Raw genomic sequence first — 27605 nt, 5'->3', positions numbered from 1 at the left:
TCTGTATATTCCTAAATCCTTATTTCAAATAAGTCAGATCTAAAAGTATGAAGATGCTATAAAGCAGTGGTAGTCCATTTTTGTAGTCCCTGGCCATCAGAAGACTTGATTTCAACCCACAAGAGGAGCAATCACTATTTAGCTCTGACAACGTTCTCAGCACTGTATAAAATGAAGTAATCCTTGATGCAAAGAACTTACCGTCTAAAAGAAACGACAGGCTGCACTGAAAAAAATCTAGGTGAGTGAACAAGTTACTTTGCAGGCAGCAGAGTTGTAATTTTAAGGGTCTCATATGGGACTGTAAATGCCATGCTGCTAAGCACTTATTATCAGTCATGACATCCTAGACTAGGAATTTCATGCCATTTTGCAATCCTCACATATTTTAAAACTGACACACTAAAATCAACTACTGTACAGTTTAATTTCAAGCAACTCAGGAGACGCCACTAGTGTCCACAGGTAAGGGCTCCACCCCTTTTATAACTAAAAATACCCCTTCCAAGGCAAAGGGTGAGAGGAGTCTGCTTTGTACTTACTGTCTATTGGATGTATGCAGCAGTACAAAGATGGCCCATTCCCAGAGGCCTTCACTTTCGAGCTGGGCAGCATAGCTGGCATTCAGCACTCCTTGACACTGCTCTGATAGATGAGTGTAATTCAAGGCTCTAAGCACCTCCCAGAGGTGCCAACTAAGACGGTAGTCCAAGGGGTCAGAAGTTACACTTCTGGGGTCAAGCAGCTGATTGAGATCATAGCATCTGCAGGAAGAGGGATTTAGAACATAAGCAACAAGAAGGGATAAGTAGCTCATTGGGCCCACATAACAAATCCAAGTACCGGTGAAAAGTTCCAGAGGGGTAGTAGCCGTGTTAGTCTGCATACAGCAAAAACAAACGAGAGTCCCGTAGCACCTTAAAGACTAACACATTTCCGCAGGCATAAGCTTTCGTGGCTGCAGCCCACTTCGTCAGATCACCAAGTACTGGTGATACTTCGTTCCTGACAATTCTTTTGTTTTCTTTAGTGAATGCCCGTGGAAGCAAGTGTGCTATATAAACAGTTTTAAACATTAGCTCAATAGTTAGCTTCCTAACAAGCTTCTTTCAGATTGCATCTAGAGTGTCATGTTTCCTCTAGGGAACATGCACCTGCAGAGACGTTTTATCAGCAGATTCAAAAAAGGCAACTGCACACGAGAAGGTAAGAATACTTCATCCTCACTCAGAACACACGTCGAAATTACAGGAGGACAAATATCGTTACAGGCAAGCCTTTTATCTGGGTTGCTAGTTTCTGATCAAATAAAATGTCCTCTCCAAAACTGCGACACGAAAGCTCACGTGGCTTGTCTTATTAGCTTTCAGAGACATGGAAAGTTTGATTCCTCATTTCTTTTCTGAACCAACTTTTCTCCCAGACACATATAGGCTGTACTGCTCTTTTGGCAAATACCAGCAGCTCAGTGGTTGTCCTATTTGAGGAACAAAGTTCTGGTAATTTGGATCTGGGAGAATTTTGCTTGCTGCTTTCCCCCAAAACGCTTTAGATGTTAGGATCCTAATTGGGTCAGGTGGGAATACTGAACTACTTCTGTTTGCATGCAGGAGGCAGGAAATCTGATGCAAATATGAATGGCTAACCCACAGAGACCGGTAGGCAAGTCTTCACTCCCTAAGATATTTCCCTCAACAACTTGGATTTAGGGACAGATCATATGCGACTAGACATCTATGAGTAATTAATTCTGTATTTGCAGAATGGCAAGAGTGGTGGACCCAATAAATGGCTCCTTAGGTGTTTGGATTCTCATTTACCTGTCGCTGTAGAGTTTTAACAAGTGAAAGCAGACATCTCTCAGGGGTCTCTTTGTACTGTCATCTTCCTCAAGCACACAGCCAGAATCCTCTAGGTAGGGAGGCAGGGGACAGCAGGCGTATTTCTCACACTCCGGGGTGTTCTGCAGAGTATTGTAACACAGACTAAACTTAATGACACTAAACCAAACAGAACAGGTCTCCTGAGGTCCCTTCCAACCCAAATCTTCTATGAATCTATGAACAGCACTGCTTACACACACAGCACAGATTCAGAATCTTACAACTCCGGTGGAATACAACTCGGATGTGCTTTCTGCTTCAGAAAAGTAGACCCATATGTGAGACTGTGCCAGTGTAGTGGCCACTAGCTTCCCTTGAGTGCCCACCTCTGGTAGCTATATTCTAGCTATTTGAAATATCCTGGCAGTGTCACTTGACTATTTTAAGTTGTAATGGAAGGGGGACTTCACTTTACTGGTTTAAAAAGCTAGGCAGTTACACACCAACAGCTACATTTTTCAAAAGGCTGCAGAGCCAAGCACATCCAAGTTAGGAAGAATCGAGAGATGTACTGTGCACATACATTCTGATGCAGGTGCATGCCCCCCCCATGCACTCGGGTCGGAGACATTTGCCAACAGTACCACTTGGTGGTGCAGGCACCCGTTTCCTCATGATCGGAGCAGAGGGCATAAAAGGAGTGTGGCTGCTGCCTCCCTCTCCATTCCTTTGCACCGCTGTCTTAAGTGACACACGAAGTAGTTGGGACGGTGGGAGTGGCATACAGTGCATGCCCGCAACACATCTAGAAGAACAGCTACTGCACAAGTAACTTTCTTCTCTGCGTGATTGTGCATATACACATTCCACTGTAGGGGCTCAGTAGCCTTGCAGGTTGGAGAGACTTGGGATTATCTGAAGAAACTGATTTGCCAAAACTGGCAACACGTGGAAACCTGAGTGATGGCAGACGGTGTAGAAAAACTAGGTGCTATGACCACACTGCTGCCTTGCAAATATCTATCACCAATATGAAAAGTTCCAGAGGGGTAGCCGTGTTCATCTGTATACAGCAAAAACAATGAGAGTCCTGTAGCACCTTAAAGACTAACAAATTTCTGCGGGCATAAGCTTTCATTGGGTGCAACCCACTTCATCAGATGTATGAAATGGAAATCACAGATAAGAAACATAACAAGGATAAGAAACATAACAATGGGGAGGGCAATTGCTAACCAAGTCAAATCAGTTAGGGTAGATGAGGCCTATTCACAACGGTTGATTAGAAGATGAGAATGTGTGGACAGTGACAAGAACTCTCATTGTTATCACCAATATGTTACTTGGGAAGGCTGACAGTGGAATGGACTGTTATTCTCACAGGAGCAACCTTTGCAAAATTACAGCAGATTTTAATACAGTCAGCAATCCAGTGAGATAGACACTGAGCTGTAACCGGTTGCCCTTTATTCCCCTCAAAGACCACAAAGAGTGATCTCAAGGAGACAATCTGACTTGGTACAATTCAGGTAAAAAGGACAGCCCTCTTGATGTCTCAACTGTGATGTCTCTTTTGCTTTGCTGGAGTGATGTTTTGGAAAAAAATACTAGAAGATGAACATTTGGATGTAAAATGCGGATACTGCTTTGGCATACATTTGGGGTGTGGCTTAAGAAACTCTGTCTCTATGGAAAGTCATGAAAGGGGTGTCCGCTAACAGTGCCTGAAGCGTTCACATGCTTCTTGCAGACGCAACTGCTATCAGAAACACTGTCTTCATCTATAGCAAAGAAAGAAGCTGTTATAGGTTTGAAGGAAAAGCCTATTAAAACAGGACAAAAACTAAATTCAGGTCCTGTGGGGGTACTGGGTCAGATACAGGATGACACATGTGAACAAGGCCTTAAGAATCTAAACACCAAGGGATAGAAAGAGACAGAATATCCATTGACTGACATGTATCGCAGAGATGGAGGCTAAACGTCCCCTTGTGTAACTGATTGAGAGAACGGAAGATTTTAAATGCCGCTAATAGCTTAACAGGTCTAATTTCTGCACTGTTTGGTGACAACTTTGAGACTCAGTCCAGGCTGAGAACTGTTTCCATTTTGTTGGTGCCTATGTGGCCCTAGTTGCATTCTTCCTGCTGTACACCAAAATGGCTTGAACATCCTAGGAGTAAACTCTCTTCATTGCTCAGCCAGAGATCATCCAAGTGGGGAGGTGAAGTGGGGAGGCAGGGGTGCAGCGTAGGATGACAGATGGAAACGTACATTAGATGAGCTGTCCAAAGCAGAAGGAAAGCATCTGTCAGAGCAGACATTCTTGCATTTGTTGCTCAGGTTGGTCACAAAAAAAAATCTTTCACCAGGTAACCCCACTGATGAAAATCTAATTCAGAATGTCCTTGTGTATAGACCACTCATGGTGGCCTATGAAGTTGCTGCTGAGGGAATCCGGAAAAGTATTCCTCAGCCCTGGAAGGTGAAATGCCTTTAACATAGCATTGTTCTTTATGCAAAAGTCCACATGTGGATCATTTCTTGGCCTAACTACTTCAATTGCATTCCTCCCTACTTGTGCCAGTAGCAGGATGTTGGTGAGTACTTGAACCATCCCATTTCTGATGGTGGACATGAATGTTTTGCAAGCTCCTGAAAAGGCCTGAAGCTCTAGTATATTTGTATGGAGTGAGATTCTTGAGGCTTTCAAAGTTCCTGGGCCTAAAGATGACCCAGGTGGGCCCACCTACCATTGAAAGAGGTATCTGTTACCAGGGTTACAGCTGGTTCTGGTGATAGGAAGGGAATGCCTTGCATATATTTTGAGGGTTCATCCATCAATTTAGAGTGTGAAACACTTGAACAGTTACACAAATCAGCATGCCCAAAGAATGCCTGTTTCAACGATATACTGTGTGAAGCGAGGTCTCAAGACACCCAAAGTCCAGCACAGAGTTACTTCAGTGCATGAGACCATGTGTCATAACAGCTCCAGACACAAGTGAACCTTCATCTCTGGGATGGACTGAAGGGTTTTGGACACAGACTGTGGACTGGAATCGGTCCATAAGGAGACATTCCATTCCTGTGGAGTCTAGATCCACTCCTATAAAATTTATTGTATGTTGGTTGTAATGTCTTTTTGTCTATCTTTAATTTTAGACCCGAGACCAGAAAAGAGATGTCTGATGGCCTGGATACTGTTCTGAATGTGAAATCCTGATCTTCTCAGGTCCAGCCAGTCATCCAGGTAAGGAAACATTTGGATGCCTAAACAGTGCAGGTAAGCTGCTACAACCTCCATACATGGGGTAAACACCATCAGAGCAGAGACTAGGCTTAAGGGTAGAACCATGTACTGGAAGTGCATATTGACTACCATGAAATGAAGATACTTCCGTGGCCCAGATGAATTCCCACATTAAACTATACATCCTGCAAGTGGAGGACAGTGTATCAATCCCTCATCTCAAAGAAGGAATAGTAGATGTCAGGGTAACAATCCTGAACTTGATTTTCTTGAGGAAAGTGTTCAGTTTTCTAAGGGCAAGTCTACACGACAAACTTAAGTTTACTTTAAGTCAAGTCAACATAAGTCACTGCAGTAATTACTGCTGTTTTTCATATCCACGCTACCTTCCTTCTGTTGGTGGTGCACATCCTCACCAGAAGTGTTTGCACCGACATAAGAAGGGCAGTGTGAGGGGCTGAGAGAGGGCCAATTGTGAGCTCAGTGCCAGGTTCAATTTCATAGTAGGGAGCCTACCAACCTTTCTTGTCAATTTCATGGCTCCAGCTGTGAGCGCCTGCTGCAGAGGGGAGCTGTGAAATTGACAAAAATGACAGCCATCAGCTGATGTAAGTAATGGCCACCTGACATAAGCACTACCTCTGGTGGAGGTGGAGTTATGATGTCGGTGTAGGACGAGACACTTACATCAGAGGGAGCAAGGCTGTAGTGTAGACACTGATAATTAGGTTGATGTAAGGTCGACCTAACTCTATAGCATAGACCAGGCCTCAGATCTAGGCCAGGACAAAGGCCATCTTTCTTTTTGGGGATCAGGAACTAGTGGGAATAAAATACTGTCTCCCGTGTTGAAAGTTTCCTTTACTGCTCTCAGATCCAAGAGACTGTACTTCTTGCATTAACAAGCCCTGGGAGATGGGTTGCTGAAAAGAGCTGGGGAAGGTGGGTTGGGAAAGTGGGGAAGAGATCAAAAGTTTGGAGATGGTTTCTAGTCAATATGCTGTCCTTGACTGATGGCAAAATGACCGTTCTGAAGCTGCAGTCTGATGAAACCTGCCAGGGATGAAGCAGATGGTTTGCGTGTCTACACAGCTTACGTCTCCATCCAGAGACATGTTGAAGTTTCAAGTGATAGTAAGGCCTATGCTGTGCTTGTGGTCTAAACTGTTTCCTCTTCATCACTGTGATATATACCTCCCAGTAAGCAAAGAATAGCATGGGAATTTTTAATGTGCACATGGCATCAGTCTACTGAGAGAAGAATTTAATGCCCTCAAATATCGAGTCTTCTATTGTATTTTGTAGTTCTTTAGGGATACTGGAGGCCTGCACCCAAAACCACCACCTCATGGATGTGAAGCAAGGTCACATCAACAGCAACTCGAAGAGATGTCTAGGTAGTGAGTTGACCTGTGGTTACTATGGGCACGAATAGCTCTTTATAATCTGGTGGTAATTTGTCTGTGAATTTAGCAATTATCGATTGATAAATAAAAGAATACTTGGCCAATAAAGCTTGATAGGTTAACACTCATCTGAAACCTCTTGGTAGTATAAGGCCTTCCTTCTGTACAAGTCCAATCTTCTAAATTTTGTCTTTTGGGGTAGTTTCAGGAGCAACTGCCTTGATCATTCATTTGCTGCAGTAATGACTAAAGACCATGGGGTAGGGGGAGTGAATAAACAATAATATTCTTGCTGGGGATCTGATATCTACCCACTCATTTAGCAGGGGATGGAACTGAAGCGGATGTCTGCTAAAAGAACTTGGGAGGTTCCAGTAGGAAGTCACTGATAGGAAGGGCGACCCTTCCCAGGACAGAAGCCTGTAGGATATCCAGCAGCTTGTGCGGATTATCTTGCACAAGTTCCTCCTGTGCTCCCAGAGAAGCAGCCACTCTCCTTATGAGATTTTTGAAGACCTTGAAGTCTTTTGGTGGAAGTGAGGTTGACTCTGGTGTGATAGCTTTGTCTGGAGACTAGGAAGAAATGTGAGAAGGAATAGCCAGGGTTTCCCGTCCACTGGCTCACCTTGGTCTGTGGACTCCAAACAGGGAGTGATCTAATGGTTCTGCAGGAGCTTCAAAGTGGCAACAGGAGTTGAAGGTGATTTCCTCCTGGATTGCATGGCTGCTATATGTCCAGAGGGTCTCCGAGGCAGTCCAGGAGGTCCAAAATGACCAGGGGAACATTCCAGTTAATGCATACCACATGGTGGAGGGCACCATAGTGGCACATATCTATAAGAGTATTTACCTTGCTCTCTGGACCGTATATCCCTAGAGCAAAATTTGCAAGGAGATCTGAAGGGTCTGATGAGGAGGAAATATAACTTGTAGCGAATGTGGGAGCCAAGTCCAGTAGGCATTGGTGAAGGTCTGAGAACAGAAAATACATCGCGTTGCTCCAAGGGAACAAACATCGGTGAGGCATCCAGCCAGTGTTGATGTAGCAGAAACAGCTGTCAAGGGAGTTACACCAAGTAGTAGAGGTGAGTGCAGCAAAAGGAGGCACAGCAAATCACTTGCTAGCATTAGTGGCACTGACTGTGGAGGTAAGTCTGTAGCTACTGGAGCAGATCCAAATGTGCCAGGATCAAAGACCTCTTCAGCAAAGGAGCAGGCAAAAGTCTGACTCAAATGTGTTGGGCACATACATGTACAGTGGAATGTATATGTGCACAAATCACTTAAAAGCAAACCAGTCTCTCTTCCTGCAATCTTCTGCCTACTCACTATACACCCTGCAATCCTGTGCAATAAACGAAGGAGGGATCCTACAGACAGACAGTCTCCTTCACTACACAATCCTGATTCATCCCCAGAGCACCATCCATCCTGTGCACTGAAAGCGACTGAGGGTCTATGGAAAAGATAGTATGTGATCATGTAAATAGAGACTTTCATAATGCATGTGCACAAGAGCTGAATTAAGATTGCATGACCATTACTTCATTTCTGAATGCCTGACTTTGCAGACTCACCATTCTTTTAATGGACCTTTTCTGTCTCATTTCCTAGGTTTAAAAAAAAAATTGAATCAAGGGAACCATACTGGCTCATACATAGTTCATTACAAGGGTCCACAGCACAGACCTCTGCCTCTTCAGCTCATAGTTCACTCTCTGTGAACCAGCCACTAGAACTGAAGCATACATTGTGCCCCTGGGTTTCACAGCTACTTGCTGACAGCAGATGAATGTGGAGATTCAGAAATCCAGGTTTCTACTCATGTTCTCAGGGGAGAGTTCTCTAGTGATTACAGACCCTTCTTATTCAGCCCTTCCAGTTTGTACTTGGCCTAGTCCACCCCCCTGGACCGCTCACTCACACCCCACGTTTATTGGTTCCTCATTCCAGTCTCCCACACTTGTCAGGCCTCCAGATCTGGCTCTGCACCCATCTGCATTTCAGTCAGTCTCCTTCTTGCTGCTAAGGCACCAGAAGGTGGAGCATTGAGCACACAGGCGTGAGAGAGTCTCCCCACTCTCAGTCCCTGTGCAGTGCCACCAGGGTGGGGAAAAGCAACAGCAGGGGAAGTCCTGTTCAGCCCCTGGAGCATGTTAGTTCCAATGGAATTGCCAGAGAATTTAACAGCCAAACTCAGAATGTCTGCTTGCATGAGAAGTGAAATTTACAGAGGCTCGTAACTTGGCCAAATCTGGAGAGATTTTCACAAGGATGGCACAAAAAAACATATTCCTTACACCAGGGCAACCGTTTATCCAAATTTCAAGTCCCTGCTCCAAAGCATCGCAGTACTTACAATGAAAACTAAGAATTTAGTAAATCAATGTATTTTTCCCAAACCTCATTCTACGAAACAGCTGAACTGATTTTGCTTAAGTTTTCCAAAACAATTCAGCCTGAGGCAGACATCCAACACAAAATTTCTGTTAAACTTGAGCCGTTCAGGCAAAGTTATGAGAAGGACCTGAAAACAGTCTTATAACGGAAAAGACTGTGCAGTCTCCAAATATACATGTACCGCATATAATTAAGTACAAATATTCAAAACGCAACAAGAGGTTTGTCATGAGTTTGAAAGACTTACATCAACTGTCCAGATGGTAATTTGTGAAGCTCTTTTTAGATATCGGTGCAAAGAAGCAGCCTTTGTATAAAAGGGGTGATGAAATGGGACTTTTAGTTTTCCTGGAATTAGCTGCAACTGCTAACCCATTTCTGATTAAGATATGCTGGGGGTTTATTCCTTTGCGGATTAATCCTGAATCAAGCCTCATGATAAATGGAAGTTGTTCTTTAAACAACAAGCAATAGAAACCACGTTCTTAAGAGCTCACAGGACACCTACTTCGCTGCAATGCCTGGACAGGAACCCAAGGAAAAGAAGCGTTTCTCCTTTTCAAAGGCGTGTAATGACATACCTGGAATGCTGCCTCATACATGTTGAGTGCCTTTGAAATAGAAGCCGTTGGCGGAAGCAGATACCAGAGATGGATGGCAATAGAACGCTTCCAGTCCAGCTGTGAGCACACATTAATGCTTTTTTTTTCAGATAACTGCCACACCTGAACAACAGATTGCAAGGATTAGTCTAGGTTTGCAGTGAATATTACACTGAGAATGAGCAATGCCTAGTTTTGTAGACTCTGACAAGATTACATGAGAACAACATTTACCACTGAAAGGATGCCTTAGGCAGTGACCAAATTAATCTCTTTGGGTTTAATATTTAGAGACTGGACACAAGCAACTGGACTGCATGTGTTGGGAAGTTAGTGTAATACTCCTTTTAACAGCAACTATAGGACATATGTGCACCTCACTTACCAAAGCTAGTCTACAATACATATGGGTTCCCCCCGCCTTTCTAGCAGTAGTTAACTTTCAATCATACAGATTGCCAGCAAGACTTACAGGCTTCCCAGCGAGCAGAGCAAAGATACGCAGTCTGTCCTCCTGGATGAAGCAGTCTGCCTGCAATCCATGCCAGTCCACTAACTGCATTGTGAGGAGCTCCCGAACCTGCTGGCTGCCTACCAACTGGGAAAGGAGTAGGGCAAGCCTGTGATCTCCTAAAGGAAATAGAACAGTATATCAGCAGAGTTCTCTGGGATGTCACAGAGCACAATCCTACAACTTGCAGTTTGGTTGGCTTATAAGGTTAGGTTGTTTTTTAGTTCTCTATGTAGTAACCGTTGTGAGCACAGTTTTTCCTACCATCCCACTATCAGCCACAAGTGAACAAGGGGTATTTAAAAAAAAATGGAGGTAACTCATACTCGAAAGTCAGAAGTATGGAAATTAAAGTTAGACTAATTAAGTTTCCTTCAGAATCAACCATAAGTCAGAGAGATACTAATACCTTCCTGCTCCTTTCTTGCTTAGGGGTAAGAAAAACTTCAGTACTGTTAAAAATTATAGTCATTTGAGCCAAATAAGTATGCTTCAAAAACCAATATCCAACCCTAGAAGTTTAAATTATAGCATGTAACACACAAACATCTTAATTAGTGGTCATTGCTATTTGCACTGATCAAGGAGAGAGTAATTTTCTGTTGTACACCTCACAGATTAGTGTGAAATTAGAGAATGGTGGAAGTAAATGGTTTCCAGAGCAGGTGTTCTTCTTTACCTGTACACTGTCAGAACACAGAGCTAGGAACTAGCCCAATTACAGTTGCTTTCCTACAGCAACATCCAAGGCAGACTTACTGGGCTATCAAGGAAGCTCTGCACACAGCAGATTTAGATTATAACATTGGAATACGAGTTACAAGTAACAGCTGTAAGGTTCTCCAAATAGATAATCAGCAGAAAGTGGCTATGCCATTCCTCTGTCTTAAGCTAGTAAAAATCAATACTCTGAGTAGTCAATTCCTATCAGTAGGAAATCACTAAAGCCTCAGCCTAGGTATTAGTCAGAGCTTGAAGTGCAGAATGCCCTGTATCAGAGTCCATCCCGAGGAAGACCAATCTTCTCCTCTCCACCAAAAGATCTTTGCAGTAAACACATCTGATTTGCCCCTTTTGTACACTTTCTTCAATAAAACATGCAATTTCTGCAGTAAGGTAGAACCCAACATTGATCTTGGTAATGGAAAAAAAATGCTGCAGTCCCAGTATTTCCCAACATCAGCTGAGAGTTGGAAGCATTTACCTGATTGCTGTGCCACCCTACAAGCCTCGCTGATCCTCTTCCCAGTAAGGTAGCTAAACACAGACTCTACGTGATTCTCATACTGGGACAGGGAGACTTCCTCTTCAATTCGTGCTGCTGCGGTGTGCGATAACCAGCGAGAGAAGGCTTTCCTGCGCTCCAGGGTTACAATGTACTCACTGGGCTCCTCCAAGCTGGCTTCCAACTCCTTCAGGTGGCCCCAGATTGCCTCACACAACATCCACGTCAAGCACCAGTGCTTCACCACAGCTGGAATACAAAAAATTAAGTGGTCACGAAGGAGGAATGACATACATACTAGGAATGTGGAACAATGCTGCAGAAGGGGCAGTGTCGGTCCTATCTTTGCCCTACAGCCATGGGGGCTTAGACTACTTATTTTTAAATTTATAGCAACTGGTTGGCACCCCACAATGCATCTGCCTAGAGTGTGTCTGACCCAACCATTTTAAAGTCAATAAAGCCACAGGAGCTGGGCACAACTAGTAGACTATTTTAAATGTCTGTCAATACACCTTTTTGGAGTAGAAATAGACTGTGGAGGGATCTCTTCATGTGAATTTAACACTATCCTGCAAAATTAGCATCAAAAACTTTTGCTCCTTTCTTATGGTTTTGTATTGTCAATTCTCCTTTCACTTTATTCAGATTTTGCTGCACTGATATTATCTGAAGTGAATCTGTACTGACCTGCTCTATAACTTAAATTCTATGCTCCTCTTGAAGTATGTAACTTGATACTCACGTTCTACTTCATCTGAGTCTCCAGATGAGTCTCTAACCCAGTCAGCATAGTCATGGATGGCAGCTACTCCTGGTTTGGCTATTAGGAGAGGACAATTTTCAGCCACATGGACAGTACTGTGTTTGAGCTTTATCTCCAGAGGGATGAGGTACAACTGTTGGTCTCCATCTGTCTTCCTTTGTTCTAAGGTCAGTTTCTCTATATGAACTTTGAAGGGAGATTCTGAGAGTCTAGAGAAGATAATAGTAGTATTGGAAAGATATAGATACTTATGAATTATTTTATACATTTGTTAGTCTTGTCCAGTATAGACACACCTCTCCAGTTCCTGATCATAAGGTGGATAATAAATCCAGAAACCATTTCTCTACCTGAATGGAATGTCAATATATTCAATAGGTACTCAATCCCAGGATCAGATATGAGCCAAACTGTGGACACTGTGGTTACAGAATGGACTGCAAGCATCCTGAAACTGGCCGTGTGCTTCAATCATGGGACATGAAGAAACTTGATCCTAGGATTTCATCACTTACTTGGAACACAACTACCCAAATTATGGAAGCGGAGCAGCTCAAAGTACTACAGAAACATTTCTATAGTTATGGACATCTTTAGGAAGCACTAACCTAAAGTCCCTGTGTACTTCATTGCAAGCTTGACCTACATTCTGCAGCAGACAGGAAGTTCTTCAGCAGTTTCATTTAAAGGGGAGATGCTCCAGTATTCCCACCACTAAGTGTCAAGCCACATTACCAGCACTCTAGGGAATCCAACCTTGGAGAAGTAGCAGATATGGGCCTATATTTATTCACAGATTCATAGTGCTTAAGACCAGAACAAACCATCTAGTCCAGCGGCTCTCAACCTTTTTTTCCCCAGTACCAGTCGGGTCAGGTCAAGTACCACTAGTCCTGACCTGAGTGGTACTTGAGAAAAAAAAGGGGGAGCAGTACTCGCCGCCGAATCCTGGCCGCCGTTGCACAAATTTCAGCGGTAGGATTTACACCACAGGGACATACGGAGCCGGCCGGGTTGCCTGTGAGAGCCGACACCCGCCACCTAAACCCAGCATGAGGAGGGAATTTCAGCAGCGGGGGGGGAGGGATCGGCAGCAGTAGAAGATGCATATTCGGGGGGAGGGGGAGAAAGATGATGATTCGGCGGCAGCAGGGTTGCAGACACCGGTATGATACGCATCTTCGGAGGGGTAGGGGGAGTTCGGCGGCAGCGGCAGGGTACACCTCGCGTACCACCAAGCCGTCCTCCGTGTACCACCGGTTGAGAACCCCTGATCTAGTCTGACAGGCCCTTAAATTTCACCCAATACAAGATTCAAAAAGGTTCACTTTAAAGGCAAGGACAGAGGACTCTATATACTTCAGTATACCTGCAAGGAAGAACTAGTCTTACGGATCACCACTCACGATTTAGGAGCAACAGGAGTTGGCAAGAATCCATATTCCATAGAGTCATTGCGAAGATCGTCTGTCTCACTTGATCCACTCAGTTTATTTCCACTATTGACAACAGTCCAGTTGGGTCCCCAACCAACACGAAATGAGCGTCCCATGAAGAGTGCCATATCCATTAGGAGTTTTCCTTTTCCATAGGTGATGGATTTGTCCAGAGGTACTAACTCCTGCTGCCTACAGGCACCCACTGTTTTCAGCTGTATCTCTGGGGCTGCACTGGGTATGGAGAACGCAGGGGCTAGTGGGGAAAGCCCAGGCCAAGAGGCTGCAGATGGGGGATTGCCTAAAAAGGAAGTTCTTGGTCCACGAAGATCTTGCACAGAGGCACTTGGGAGGGACAATACACTTGCAAACTTTGATTGCAGCAGCCCGCCAACTGAAAGGAAGATTGAGGAACTTAAATGCAGAGATATTGAGTTTTCTTAACAGGTCATTTCAGATAATCTAAAATTCCACCAGAACTATTCAGAGCAGCTAGCAGACAACAGCATTTATTATACAGTTACGCATGCCTGCAGCATGAATGGGACAAGAAGCGTGGTCAGGAACAGTCACATACTACGCTACAGCACAATTGTCTATGCCATAGTACAAACCAAGCACTACACCAGCAAGGTCCTCGAAGTACCTCAGAGCAAGAACAGCTGTCCCTCATTGCGCCAGACAAATGTGTGTGGCCTTGGACAGATTTAGAACAGACATGGCTTTAGACACCTGAAGGTATCCTCAGGGAACAGAAAGCATTGCTAGTAAGTACCACTGGGCTTAAATTGGCTCCTTATGAAAGCACCCCAGTTAAGCGCACTTCACTTAAGTCAAGCACGCAGTGCTATTGTTGGCAACATTGCTTTCTTAAATATACAAGCTGTGTGTTCTGTTGTGGTCAGAGTTGTCAGTTACACATACACAATTCCTGCTAGTGCCAAAGTGAACTGCATGTGTAATTACTGGTAGAATACCCTTACAGGCAGTTAATTAGTATTAAACCCAATCTCTTTATACCATCCTAATGCTCTCATATGTGAATTTAAATCATGACCCAGTTTTAACACTGGACTCGAAAGAGAACCTGGATATCTAGAAGGCTAGGATAATTCACAAGAGACACCAGCTGCCCAAAACAAGTTTTAAGTGTTTGTTTAGTCTGGAAAAGCCATTTTAAAGTGAACACTTATCAGTATGTCCTGGTGCAGACAAAGGAATCCTTACAGTACCTGAGGAGTGTCTTTTCTGTCCTTGCAATGCTGAAATTGGAAGCCTAGGAGAGCAGATCTCTTGAGAAGTATCCATTTTTGAAGGGTGTTTGCCAAAGTGATGATCCAGGATCAAGTCTACATCCTCTTCATCAGCGAGCAAGGAAGCTTTCATGATCTAAAATGATCACAGAGGAAGTTTGCATGCTAGCACAATCCTCAACACTTGACACAAATCAGCAGTGGCTAGCAGTTCTAACTAGTGTCTCCCCAAACACAATCCACCTTTAAAAGTTACATATGTACATTCAAGTTACATATCAGCCACCACTGATCCACTCAAGTTGAAACTTACATTTCAAATTAAATCATGAATGATCAGACAGGATGGTTATAAAATGAGAACTAAAAGCTATCTATTATGACGAACCGGTGATTTAAGTCTATACAAGTCACCTGCTAAATTACCATGGTGGCGTCCTATTTAATATCCAATACTGACCAATATGACCATGAGTTGTGAACCTGTGATCTGAAGCCTTGCTTAGGTTGTCAGTACTCAAAGGGAAAACGAAGTAGTAACTGAGTACTGCAAATGGGGGAGCTGTATTAGTTTTCCTCTGACCCAACACTAAAATATTAAGAGAGCACCCTGAGCATTATTTTTCAGTGAGAAAGCAAACAGTGCTCCTATGCATTTATGGACACATTATCCATATTTTCATAAGAGCAGGGGTGCTAGCCTGTCCTGGCTGGACACCAATGCAGACAGTCACAGTGCTTGCTTAAATTCTTCTGTTTTAATCAAAAGAAAGCTATTTTATTTCCTCCCATAAAGCACTTTAGCAATGACTAATACAATAAAGCTCAGAGATTCCTGAGTATGGTAGATGTAATAATATATTATAAAGTTCAAAGTTGTATATAAATAATATGCTCAGTTCTGAAGGCAAGTCAAAAGAGATGTGTCAGAAATTCGGCAGATGGATAAAGATACTTAGGTATCTATAGAAACAGCAAGTGGCTCACCTGTAAGACATGGGGGTTTATACCCAGTGAAGATGCAATGTGCGTTGAAGCAGGCACCAGTTCCGGCTCTTCTGTAATGCTATCTTCTAGCATTGAATCCTGAGCTGGTTCCTGGGTGATGTCTGCCATATCGCTGTCCAGTTCCACAACCCTTCCCAGCTGTTCCACTTCTGGGCTCTGCAAACACCAAAGAGTTGGAAACCATGTTACATGACAGCAGATTCTGGGTCACGTTAATAGAGAAAGCAAGAATATTTAACGGCTTCAACAATCACCTGCAAGTGAAGTGAAGTATTCACTGGTCATTTCTGGAATCCAAGTTAGACTCTACATTTAGGGACGGTCATAATACCTAGTCCCATTTTCCCTTAGAGTTGCAATAACGCAGTGACCAGCTATTTTCAACCTCATGGGTTAATGCAAGTTAACCCTCCCCTTCACTTTAAACAGCAAACATTCTCTAGGTACGTTCCTTTAAGTCTGCTAAGTCTTTGCAGTCCTTCCTCATTTTCCATGTAAATGTGACCTGCTAAAGGAAAAGTGGGTTCACATGCCAGGTTTTTCTCCAGAAGAGTTCTGATAGTTGTAAACTGGGAAGTCAAACCTTATCTACTCTGTTGTATTCATTCTAGATTATTGAGGAACTAGGATTATGACAGCTCTCAAACTGTGATCCACTGGAGGTCTGTAGAGGACTTTGACTTGTTACTGAACAGCCAGAAAAAAGGGGCTAGTACGATGTGACAAAACAGCTAAAATCACCTCATTACTACTCCATATAAAGAACTGATGTAGTAGCCACATGGATTTTATGCATGGAGGCTGTAGAGTAAGATGTGCTCTGGTTTAGGGCAGAGAAACAATGCAAATTAAACCTGATCGAAAGAAAAATTATTTTTATTCATGCAACTGTTTGAGGTGTCAGAGAAGTTGGAATAAAAGCCGCTCATAACTCAGAACACATCAAACCTTTAATTTAGAGCTAAGAAAGTTTCCAATGCTCCTACTTGAGACCAGCAAGAGGAAAGCCAAGAATTCATATTCCTCATTTAAGTTAAACAAATGAACCCCACCAAAAAAAAAAAAAATTAAAAATATTATCAAGCCAACAAGCCATCATAACCCCCATTTCTTTTCCAGTGCAGGTCGCCTTTTAAGATTATAGACTCCTTGAGACAGGTCTGAAGTGCCATGCACACCTACGACGACAACTTGGATTGTAAGTTTTTTGCAGTAGGGAATGTATGACACAGTCCTGACCACCTGATTACGGTTGCTAGATGCTACTGCAAAACAAACTAACAAAACTGAAGTTAACAGCAAGGAAACAGGTATTTTGTTTTTATTAAGACGTTCCTAGCAGTAATCATGACCAGATGTTTACAGTGTGCTAATAAGATTTGGAAAGTTAAGTTTATGATCAAGGACAAGTTTCACTGACCCATTTAATGAAGTAAGTTACCTTGCACCATTCATAGCACCTTTCATCTGTGGACCTTAAAGCACTTTACAAACACTGAAGAATTAAGCTTCAACATCCATGCGAAGGAGCCACTATACCAGGCACACAAGATGCAATCAGAATTATAGCCAGAGTTACTGAGACTATCGTATTCTCACTTTGCACATTTCAAGTCACAGTTGACTTTACTGCTATTCACACTGCTGAAAGGGAGAGTTAGATACTGTTCCTTCTCATGCATCAGATGAAATTTATTTCAGGTGCAGAATCTATTAGCTGCAGTGATGCACAAACCAGAAAGATGGCTGCTTAACTGTTGCAAACCAGAACCTGAAAAATCAAGCCATCACACTGAGCAAATTTTACTCCAGGCCAATGAATAGATAAACTCATTTCTGAAGTCATTTTTATAGTATAACAACAAAAACTGTGACAGAGCTGGGAAAATTCAGATCTAGGTCCTAAACCTTTGCCTTAACCATAAGTGCATTGTATTTCCAGGCTCTCCACACCAATATGTTGATGAATTTTAAATCCATGCAGGGATGACCAAACTGTGGCTCATGAGGCATATGCAGCTCTTTTACAGTTAAAATGTGGCTCATGGAACCCCCCCCCTCCCTCCACATAGACTGGGGGGGCTCGGAACTTCTGCCCTGCAGCAGGGTGGTAGGACTAGAGGATTCTGCCCAGCAGGTAGGGAGGTCTTGCCGAGGGGGGGGGGGGGGGGGGTGTGTGTTTGTGTGTGTTTTTGTTTGTGTGGGTGTGTGTGTGTGTGTGTGTGTGTGTGTGTGTGTGTGTGTGTGTGTGTGTGTGTGTGTGTGTGTGTGTGTGTGTGTGTGTGTGTGTGTGTGTGTGTGTGTGGGGAGAGCGCGCATGTTTGGCCACTCCTGCTATATAGTCCCCTGATGTTTCTGTATTAAATCTTATAAATAGCAAAAGAAAAAAAAGTGTGTTATGAAAAAAAAATCTAAGTAAGTTAGATGCAAATGACTAGCCAAAAGAGTTACTGCCATTTAGTAGTCTGGGCTAATTTTTCCCCTTAAAACTTCTGTACCTATAGCAACAATTAGAATATACAAAGAGGTGGACCATATCTTGGCTCCCAACAAAAAAGACTGGCCTGTAGGAGGCCCACAACAACAGTTAGGTGACCATTCACAATCCGAAGATTTCCTTGTTTTTCCCATTAGAGAGTTTTTGTTGGGGAGGGTGAAGGGGGAATAGAAAAAACAAAAGTGACCTATAGGACAACTCCTTTCCAGTCATCCAGGTTCAATATGCTTTTCAGTAAAGTAAGTGCTTCAGAAGTTTGATTTACCAGAACAAACTGCACTCAAGTGACCAGTGAACCAAGACAGAAAGTGAAAATGCAGTCTTTAGTACTTCCAGGTCCTTATAGCAGGATAGATACAAAAGCTTGGCCTGGCGGTCTAAAGACAGGAGTTCCACACAATTGATAGCTATAATATGGTGCTGTGCCCAGACTGTCAGCACTGCTGCCTCTCTGCCAGCTCTGATCTCCGGTGCCTCCCTAGCTGTATGACAATCGGGGCTGGTTTGTCATCTGGCTCCTGAAAGCCATCAGTGCTAGTTATACCAAGAAATGCTTAGGGAGGCTGATGCAAAGAGACCAAGTACCCTGCATCCTGACAGAGTGCAGAGTCCAAATGACTCACTTCTCCAGGGGCCAGTAACCTTTCCTATGCAGAGAGGCATTTCAAATTCAGTTTTCTGAGGCTCTCCAGCACAGAAAAGGAATATAACTAGATTGGAGGGACTATCAGCAGAAGATATGTATACATTTTACAAGGCTTCCCTACATGTGAACCCAGCAGCTTCTTGTTAAGGGGCTCATTCTGTTCTTCACTGGGCTGTGCAAAGTCACTGCCTCTCCTTCCCAACAAAATCATAGCAGGAGAACCAGGGACAACACACATGGTAAAGGACCCTGTCTAAAGACTTGACCATTGGCCAAAAATGGCATTTCCTCCCTGACCTGCAGAAAAGCACATCATGCATACTGGCTTCATGCCAAGCATGGGCTCACTGTTCATGCCTGAGTGAGTTGCAAGCCTGGAGATGAGCCTTCACGAACGAGTGGAACAGCAAGATTGCTTATGATCTGAAGCTAAAGCCTTTCCCTTAAAAATGCAATTCAGCTGCTAGGACTGGCATCCTTTTATTCCACTCTCCTGCACACAGTGCTTGAGTCCTTTCCATAGATATAAACAGCAATAGGGTTGGACACCAAGAAATGGATTTCAGGAATGGACACCAAGAAGAATCCTACTCAGGGCAAGTCCTTCACATTCTGCATTCAACTTAAGCCTTACTTTGAACAGACTAATTTACTTCATGGATACAAGTGGTCATTCGACACAAGTGCTTGGTTGTATAATACCACGAGCACTTCCATCACAAAAAGCTCTTCTAGTTTAGTTTAGTGTGGGCAGTCCAACAGTCACACTTGCAATAGATATCTTGCTTAGGTTTTTTCCAATATTAGATAGGACTTTAAATGTGGAAAAGTATTCCATTTTCATTTAAATCTGACAGTTGCTTGTAACCATTCAGCATTTAGGATATAGCTACACAGGTTGGTGCCAGGAATTGGATAAAATGCCACCTTCCCTCAATAATGTAAATATATACATATACTATGACCCAATAATGAACTGGTGGTACAAAAAAGCTTCATAATACAACTATAGTCAAACTTGTAAAAACATTAGACCTTATATTTTAATAAAGTAGAGTGCATTCTTAAAATACCAGAATACAAGTCTGCATGCAGAATGAGGTCTGAAGATACAATCTAAAAACTAGCACATAAAGCATTTTGTTTTCAGGTGCCGCAGACAGCATGAGTGGCAAGGGTTATATTGCACATATTTGAGAATATTGACAAAGCCATGTTTTTTTCCACAGTTAGTGCAAATATGTCAAATCCTACAAACGTGGGATCCAAGAAGTAATCAAGTTACCCAAAAGCCCAAGATTCCACCAATAAAAACCCTAATTTCCAACAAAGGATCCAAGGACAGAGGAGAGCATGCCAAGCATATCAAGATCTTGCAAATATCCCGTCGGAGACCAGAAGTACCACCCCAGTTTGTGTAAGTTTGATTCTAAGAATGCTTTGCGTTCTTCTGTCTCTAAGACATTTGCTACAGTAACAGCTCTGTCATAGAGCAACTGGCTATTCCTCAAACTTCATTTTTTGGATCCCCTTCAAGTCACTGTCCTTTTTCTACCTGAGATGGAGGTGTTGGCTTGCCATTTAGAGCCATTTGTTGGGGCACCGGCTGCCCCTGGGGTGGCACTTGGGCAGTTTTTAACTTCTTTGCGTCCACTTTTGAAGGATGCTCCTCCTCTTCCTCATCGGAATCTTGCAAGCCATATTTAGAGAAGTGAGCCACCTGTTCAACGATAAAAGTCAAAGCGTTGCTAATAGGGACACAGAAAAGGGGAAGATTTTCAAAGGCACAGATGGGAGTCGGTGCACAACTATCACTAACTTCATATGGAGCTAGTTGCTTAGCTTTCCTTGTGTCTGAAAGTCTCTCCTTAAATATTCTAATGAGTAACTGCATACTGAAGCATACGTGAACTCTGAGGGAGTATAAAACTGCATATATGCAAGATCAAGTTCTTAACGAATCACTAGGGATCACTATGACTAGGGAATTATTTTGGACAGTTTGCACTTTGTGACTATTACAATCAGCGTGTTCTGTGTATTACTTGAAAAGCTTTATTACTACAATTCATAATGAGTTAAATGGAACAGGAAGAGTACTTTAAAACCATAGACAAGTATAAAACAGTTGAATAAAGGCACTGGAATTACAACATTGACAGATAATGGTTTATCAGAGGATTCTGACTTCTGTTCCACCCAGATCTTTCTGTAATACAGAGTTCATGAGCAGTCAATGATAAGCAACCTTGAACATTACCTTGAACACCCAAGAACCAGTCTCTGGACGGTACTCTTTGAACTGGGCTCCCTGTTTCCGAGATACAGCCTCCAGTCTGCCTTCATAGTTGATATCTGTTAGCCGTTCTGGGCTCTTTATCAAGCAGCGAGATGTTTTATCTGTTGGCCAAACTCCATCCAACGTAACTTCGGCTCGTCTGTTAAAAAAACAGAGGCAATGGAAGGGCATGAAGTCAGTGAGCTTTGAAACACGGCATTCAAAAAAGTTAACCTCTCACATTCAGAATAAACCACAAGAATAAGCTCAAACACTGAACAAATCATGTACCAAGCTCTGGTTCAGAAACACTACTGTAACGTACCAGTAGGTTTTGTACAAGATTAATAACCTGAATGTATGCCTGAAAAAAGGGGTTAGATTTGCAGTCTGCTGGGATAGCTAAAATGGAAAAAGGCCCTTATGGATGAGACAAGCAGGATGATAGGCCTGTTTTAGTAATAGGTTTACAAAAAAAATGTATTTACCAGGCCACCTCCACCCCACCCAAAGAGAACACATGAAAACTTTGAATTACCTATTTAAACCTTCACCAATAGGTGGCTTCTGATCATCGTCAGGATACACGATAACTTCTTTCCGTCGGATGTGCACAATCTCATCCAGATTTAAGTTTGTTAGATTTACCTCTCCTTCAAAGTAAATTGATCCATAACCTGGAAAGTAAACCAAAACCATCCTGTACTTCTGCTCCTATAGCATATGCTGTAATACCACCATATAGAAGTGCATTGGGCCAACTCTCCAATGTAAGTATTCACATTTTGTTCCTCTAACCTGAACTATCCTTAAATTGCTATTCAACTCTTGCTATTCTATTTCATTGACTCAACAAGTAATTGAGCAGTTTTACTATTACCTTTCTTTTTCTCTCCTAAAAGGATAACAGTTTCAGTCTGCTGGTCATTGCTCTTTTTCAGTAATAAATTTTGGCCCTTAAGTAGCTTTTCTAGACTGCTTTTTATCAGCCCTTTACAATCATTTGTCTCCTTGCTGACCTCAAAGTACTAGAACTGCATACAACAGTCTAGGTGCAGATACAACAGCAAGATTGTCCCCAAGTAGTTGCATAATCAAACTAGTTTCACATTCAATTCCTTTATATAGTCATAAGGGTTTTGGTAGTAGTAGGACCCTGGCACTTCATGCTGCATCTGTGATCAGCACCTGCCTTTACCCAAACACTCACTGAGAATTACGAAGTTATGATTTTGTCCAGAGTTCAAGTAGTAAACTGCTTGAAAGGGACAGCGTCAGATTGTAAGCATTCAAATCTTTTCATTTTCCAAGTATCCTGGTATTACTCGATTTGTAAAAATCCAGTTTGAAATGTAAGAAGTGAATAAGTAATGAATAGCACTCAGCTTCGACAATAAAGCGGAGCTAAACAGATTTGTGGAAAATACTGAGTCCAAGTTTTGGACCTAAGCTACCCTCAAGGTCTCTGAAGTGCTACAGAAAATTTTGTTCTTTTCAAATGCCAGAGGTTGGAATTTTACAAGCTATGATTTTAGTGTCACTGTGTAGCCTAATTCAGCTTGAGAGAGTGCAGCCAAGCTGAGAACTATTGAATGTTTTTGTCACTTAGGACTGATAACTTTCCCAAGCAATGTAGCTATTTTACATTCATGCTGAAGAAATATGAAGCCCAGGCTTTAAAAGCTCTAAAAAGACTCGGTGGCAGGAGAATATGTCCAAAATGAATCTGTACTCACCTTTACGACCTATAGTGAAATCAGTCACAATACACTCTCCTCTGTCATTGGTAAGTTTGGCTAGATCCTCCATAGATGGGATGGTATAGTAGCCAACTCTCGTTAGAACAATTCCTACAGCAGAAAATATTTGAGCACATGGTTGAGGACAAGACTAACTTCAGAATTTATTTCAGAAATTTTCTCAATAGTTTGCCAAGAAAACTGAAGAACAACTGAGGGGCGCTAAACAGAAGTTGAGAATCAGTACAACATAAGTTAACAAAGTAACAGCAGAGCCAGAGCATAGATGGGTCTCCTTCTTCACAAATATCCAGCCCTCTTATTACCAGTGTGAAGTTTATATTACTTTAAAGTGAGACATTCCTTGCACTGAGTATCTTATCCAAAATAAGATGAACACATGCAACATCTTGGGTAAGAGGGAGAGGAGAACATTTGTATTTTGAGAAATGGCATTAGGTGGAGAGAAAGCTAGAAACTGTTCAAAATTGAAGGGTAATGTGGATTAAAAATAAAGCAAAGGAGGGGAAAAATGACAAGCGAGAGGGGCCCAGGAAGGAGTAAGACTAAAGACAGCTAAAGAAAGAGCAGTACCACACAGCAGTGCGACTCTCACCTGCTGGGTGCAGACCATATACATTCTCAGTCTCCTCTTCACGGTCATCCTGCAGTGACTCATCATGAAATGAGGCATCTTCACTACTGCCTTCCAGGCCATTCCGCAAGGCAACCCTCATATTCAGAGCTACAATGGTATCATCCACGTTATTCTGGTGTTTGTGCACTGCGTTCTCTGGGGTCTGTGGGATGGGTTTGGCAACGGGGTTAGTGTAAAATCTAGTCACTTCGTGATGATCATCCTCTTCCTCTCGCTCACCCTCCTGTCTGTGGATCTCATCAACAGATCTGGATAGAAAGTTGAACCTAGAGAAAAAATGAAGCCCTTCAAACAACGTTCATTTTTAAAGCAATTTGTTTCTCATCTCATAACAGGACACACCAGATTATCTCCACACACCAGGAAGACATAGCTACATCCAGACACTAACATCTAGTGTTGCAGCATACATTACATTGTTTTGAGAAAATGGGTTTAGAGTTGATTGGGTCTTGTCGCCCAAAGTATCAAGCCAGCTTTAAGAATAGAAAGGAGCTGCCTCATTCACAACTGGCAGCCTCAGCAATGAAGATCAAGTGGGCACATGGCTACTGCATTTCCCTAGTCCTTACTAGATGGTGACTCCAGGTCAGGATTGAGACTAGAGCTGGCCAGGAATTTAACAAAATGTTTGGCATTTTCTAATCAGTAATTTGTTAAAACTGAAACTATTTGTGGAAATGTGTCGGTTATGACAAATTTGTTTCAAAAGATTTGGAAAAAAGTGTTTTGAAATGGGATAGTTAGACATGACCTGAACCAAAAGTTTGAGATTGTTTATTTGCAAGTCTCGCTGGAATTTTCTCTCAAAAGCTTGGACGTTTCCCAGGGATGGGACAAGCAGTTTCCTGGCCAGCTCTAATAGAGACACTGTTGAGGAAACCTGTACTGTTCATAAGAATGGCCATGCTGGCACAGACCAGTGGTCCATCTAGTCCAGCACTCTGTCTTCCAACAAAGACCCAGAGCTTGATGGAGAGCATACAGAAAAGGGCAATTTATAGAGATCCATCTATCTTCCTGTAGTCAGAGGTTTTGGGTTGCCCCGAGCACAGGTTATATCCCTGATCATCTTGGCTAATAGCCATCGTCCAAACCTATCCTCCATGAACTTAGATGGTCCTTTTTAGTCCAGTTATACTTTTGGCCATCACATCATCCCATGGCAGTAAGTTCCACAGGATACAGGCTGTGTGAAGAAGTATTTCCTTTTGTTAGTATTAAACATGCTGCCTATTAATTTCAGTGTGTGACCCCTGGTTTTTGTATTGAGGGAAAGGGTAAATACATCATTCATTTTTACCACACCATTCATGATTTTATAGACTTCTCTCACTGTCCCCTCCCAGCCCACGGTCCCCTCCTTCCCCCCAACAGTATCCTTTCTAAGCTGCACAGCCCTTATTTTTTAAGCCTCTCCTAGAAAAAAGCTGTTCCACACACAATTATCTCTGTTGCTTATACAACTTTGTACTTGTTAGCCTAGAGGCTGAAGTCCTCTATCAACTCAGCTTGTTTTACAATTAAGGATTTTAGTCTCAACTAGATGGAAAAAACAGTCATACAAAAATCTATTTTTTCAAAGCAGCAGCACTGTCAACACCAATAGCACAACAGGCAACCATAAAGATTGCTTCATGTGTGAAAGAGATTGTCCCTACAAGTTTAATGGTTTTTGTGATTAAAAGCACAGTAACTCAGTTGTCTGAAGTTCTTTAGGTAGGGAAGAGATACTTTTCAGATTTATCAGTCCATATTCTTACTTTAATATTTAAAACATACCTACTGTCATGACATCAGCATTGCAAAACTATCTATAAATAGCTCTCGTAGTGGTGTTAAGCTGTTGAAGACTTAGTGGATCCCACAAATAGTCATGAGCTTATTTCTAAGCAAGAGAGTCCTATATTTAATAGATTTAGATTCTAGAGACCTTTTTTCAATAAATGTATTTGTTTTGGAGAAATAACTAAATCATGTTTCCTAGCAGCATAATCAGCTGTGTCACATATAGACATACCGCTCTTCATTCTCTGAATAGTCTGGTGGAGGGCCCAGGTCTTCAGCTTCACGACTGACAGGAGAAAACAAGTTGCTGCTGTTGAGGTTTTTCAAAACCAGCTTCTTGATACTCTTCCTGAAACATACCAAAGCAGCAGTTCTCAGTGATCCACAACACATGAAAGCCAAACTTTTGACCCAGCAGTTCCAGGAATCAGAGAATATTTAAACCTTGCACCTACTTACGCATGAGCTAGCATTCTGTCATGACACAATACCATAATTACTGCACATGAATCTCAGCCAGTCTAGTTGAAAGCTATTGCTAAGTCCTACTATTAAAAGGCAGATGATTAGTCTGTGTTACCAGATGGTAGCAAAAGGGCTATGAGATGTCAGTTTGTTATTCCAATTGATGGGGGGTGGGAGGATTTTTAAAAAAACATGGAGTGAGCCTCACCACCACACCACTTCAGAGGAAAGATTAAGGGACTTTCAGGACTAATATGAAATAGATAGACCAACATCATACAATAGGAAGCTTTCTAACTCCTATGTTTTATTATTGAACACAGGCCACTTCTAAAAGCCTCAAATACCTGTATCCAAACCCTTTTTACCTGCTATGCCACTCAAGCTGAAGGTAAAAATGCAAATTTTGGAGAGACTTAAATGAGTGTAAAACATAGGAAGTTGTAGTTTTTTTACTACAACCCTAGAAGAGCACATTCTAGGGCTGACTGAGGTAAGAGTTAAGATTATGAATATGATTCTGTATAGTGATAGTTTTTAAATAGGTTGGGAAGATAGAATCTGAGGGTAGTTGCTTGTAACAGGTAAAACACACATTAGATTTGTTAATACAAGCCAAAATTTATATTTTAGTTACTCAGATGAAGTGTGGTATATTGTAAGTTAATTGAAGTAAGCAACACTTCTATAGTCAAACAACAGATTAGAATCTAGTTGTCCATCCAGTAACAAGTCACAGGATCATTTGGTTTGACAAACTATTCTAAAACACTTGATAATAATTTAAGTTAGACCAGTTTCATCTCCACTACAATAAGTGTATTTTCTGCCAGATTTATATGCAGGTCTTTAAGCTTTGCTATCCATATCAACCAACCTACAAAGCCTACATGTTAACCAGCATGAAGGCACTACACACAGGACAATTTACTGATCTAACTTTGGGTGCTAAAATAGATATTATCATGTTGGCAAGCAAGAGCACATTAAATAGTAAGCATTTTCTTTCATAAAACCAGGAACAGAAGCAGCATACAACAGCTAAGAGAGCACGTAGACTTGCATACTTAATTTTTAAGTGTTTGAGCCACATGGAAGAAGGAAGATTAAACAAACATTTTTCTGAATAAAACTGATCTCCTAAGAAGAACAGAAAACTAACTTGGGCATGAAAGCACCATTAGATAGAGATGGCTCGTCATCATCCAGCCCATCAAAGAGGTGAGATTTGGAAGATCCTGCTGTCTGCAAAGCTTTCGGTCGCACCCTGGTCGCTGGACGCGGGGTCAGTTTGTAGTGGGTTGGCGTAGTCAAAGCCTTCTGGGCTGCTGGATTAGTTGGTTTCAGTCTCTGAGACAAAGAAACAAAACTCATGTGGCCAAAGGTATAGATTTTCAAATTACTTAAGTCTAAACAGGATTAAAGCTTTCTTCTTTATTTTCACAGAGGTTAGACCAGTATTCTGAGGACAAAAATGCTCTTCCCTGAGTAAACACTCTAAAAACAAGAATTCAGAATTGACCTTGTAAGACAAGTTAACTATAAACATTCACCTTTTAGTCTCACTTTGGCTATTGATTTGGCAGCAACAGTGTTCCCTCAAGTTAAGAGCTGTTTAGTGCTTTTGGTGGGTGGCTTGCTTGCTTAAACTACTACTACTTGCTTAAAAACTAAAAATCACACTGTGCATCATCTACTTTGTAAGCGACGTGAGCAATAATGCAGCTTCTTCAGAGTGTGCTTTAGAACTCAGATGGGACATTTTCCCCATATCAGTAAAACAAAGTGTCAGAATCTTGCATAACATTTGTTTGAAAATAAAATAGCCAAGAGCACACATATGGATTTATA

General features: G+C 42.2%; 1 protein-coding gene across 6 annotated transcripts in view; it reads right to left on the bottom strand.

Annotated features, from left to right (window-relative positions):
• The window catches only part of NUP98 (nucleoporin 98 and 96 precursor), a 61435-nt gene that overhangs the window by 11085 nt on the left and 22745 nt on the right, over positions 1-27605 (bottom strand). For all 6 annotated transcript variants that reach the window (XM_067568284.1, XM_067568287.1, XM_067568288.1 and 3 more), the window contains 16 exons: positions 26917-27104; positions 25522-25638; positions 23460-23767; positions 22841-22954; positions 21643-21781; positions 21087-21264; positions 20382-20546; positions 15663-15839; positions 14655-14811; positions 13393-13816; positions 11966-12195; positions 11200-11469; positions 9957-10114; positions 9464-9607; positions 1821-1963; positions 543-764 (listed from right to left, as the gene is read on the bottom strand). In XM_067568284.1, the coding sequence (XP_067424385.1) occupies positions 543-764; positions 1821-1963; positions 9464-9607; positions 9957-10114; positions 11200-11469; positions 11966-12195; positions 13393-13816; positions 14655-14811; positions 15663-15839; positions 20382-20546; positions 21087-21264; positions 21643-21781; positions 22841-22954; positions 23460-23767; positions 25522-25638; positions 26917-27104 (3134 nt within the window). The remainder of the gene's footprint in view (positions 1-542; positions 765-1820; positions 1964-9463; positions 9608-9956; positions 10115-11199; positions 11470-11965; positions 12196-13392; positions 13817-14654; positions 14812-15662; positions 15840-20381; positions 20547-21086; positions 21265-21642; positions 21782-22840; positions 22955-23459; positions 23768-25521; positions 25639-26916; positions 27105-27605) is intronic.

Source organism: Emydura macquarii, unplaced genomic scaffold (genome assembly GCF_026122565.2).
Source record: "Emydura macquarii macquarii isolate MOO-44397 ecotype Brisbane River unplaced genomic scaffold, CSIRO-AGI_Emac_v2 contig_2865, whole genome shotgun sequence".
NCBI classification, from domain to species: domain Eukaryota; kingdom Metazoa; phylum Chordata; order Testudines; family Chelidae; genus Emydura; species Emydura macquarii.
Note: the sequence above shows the minus strand (reverse complement) of the source record. Positions and strands in the feature narration are given on the sequence as shown.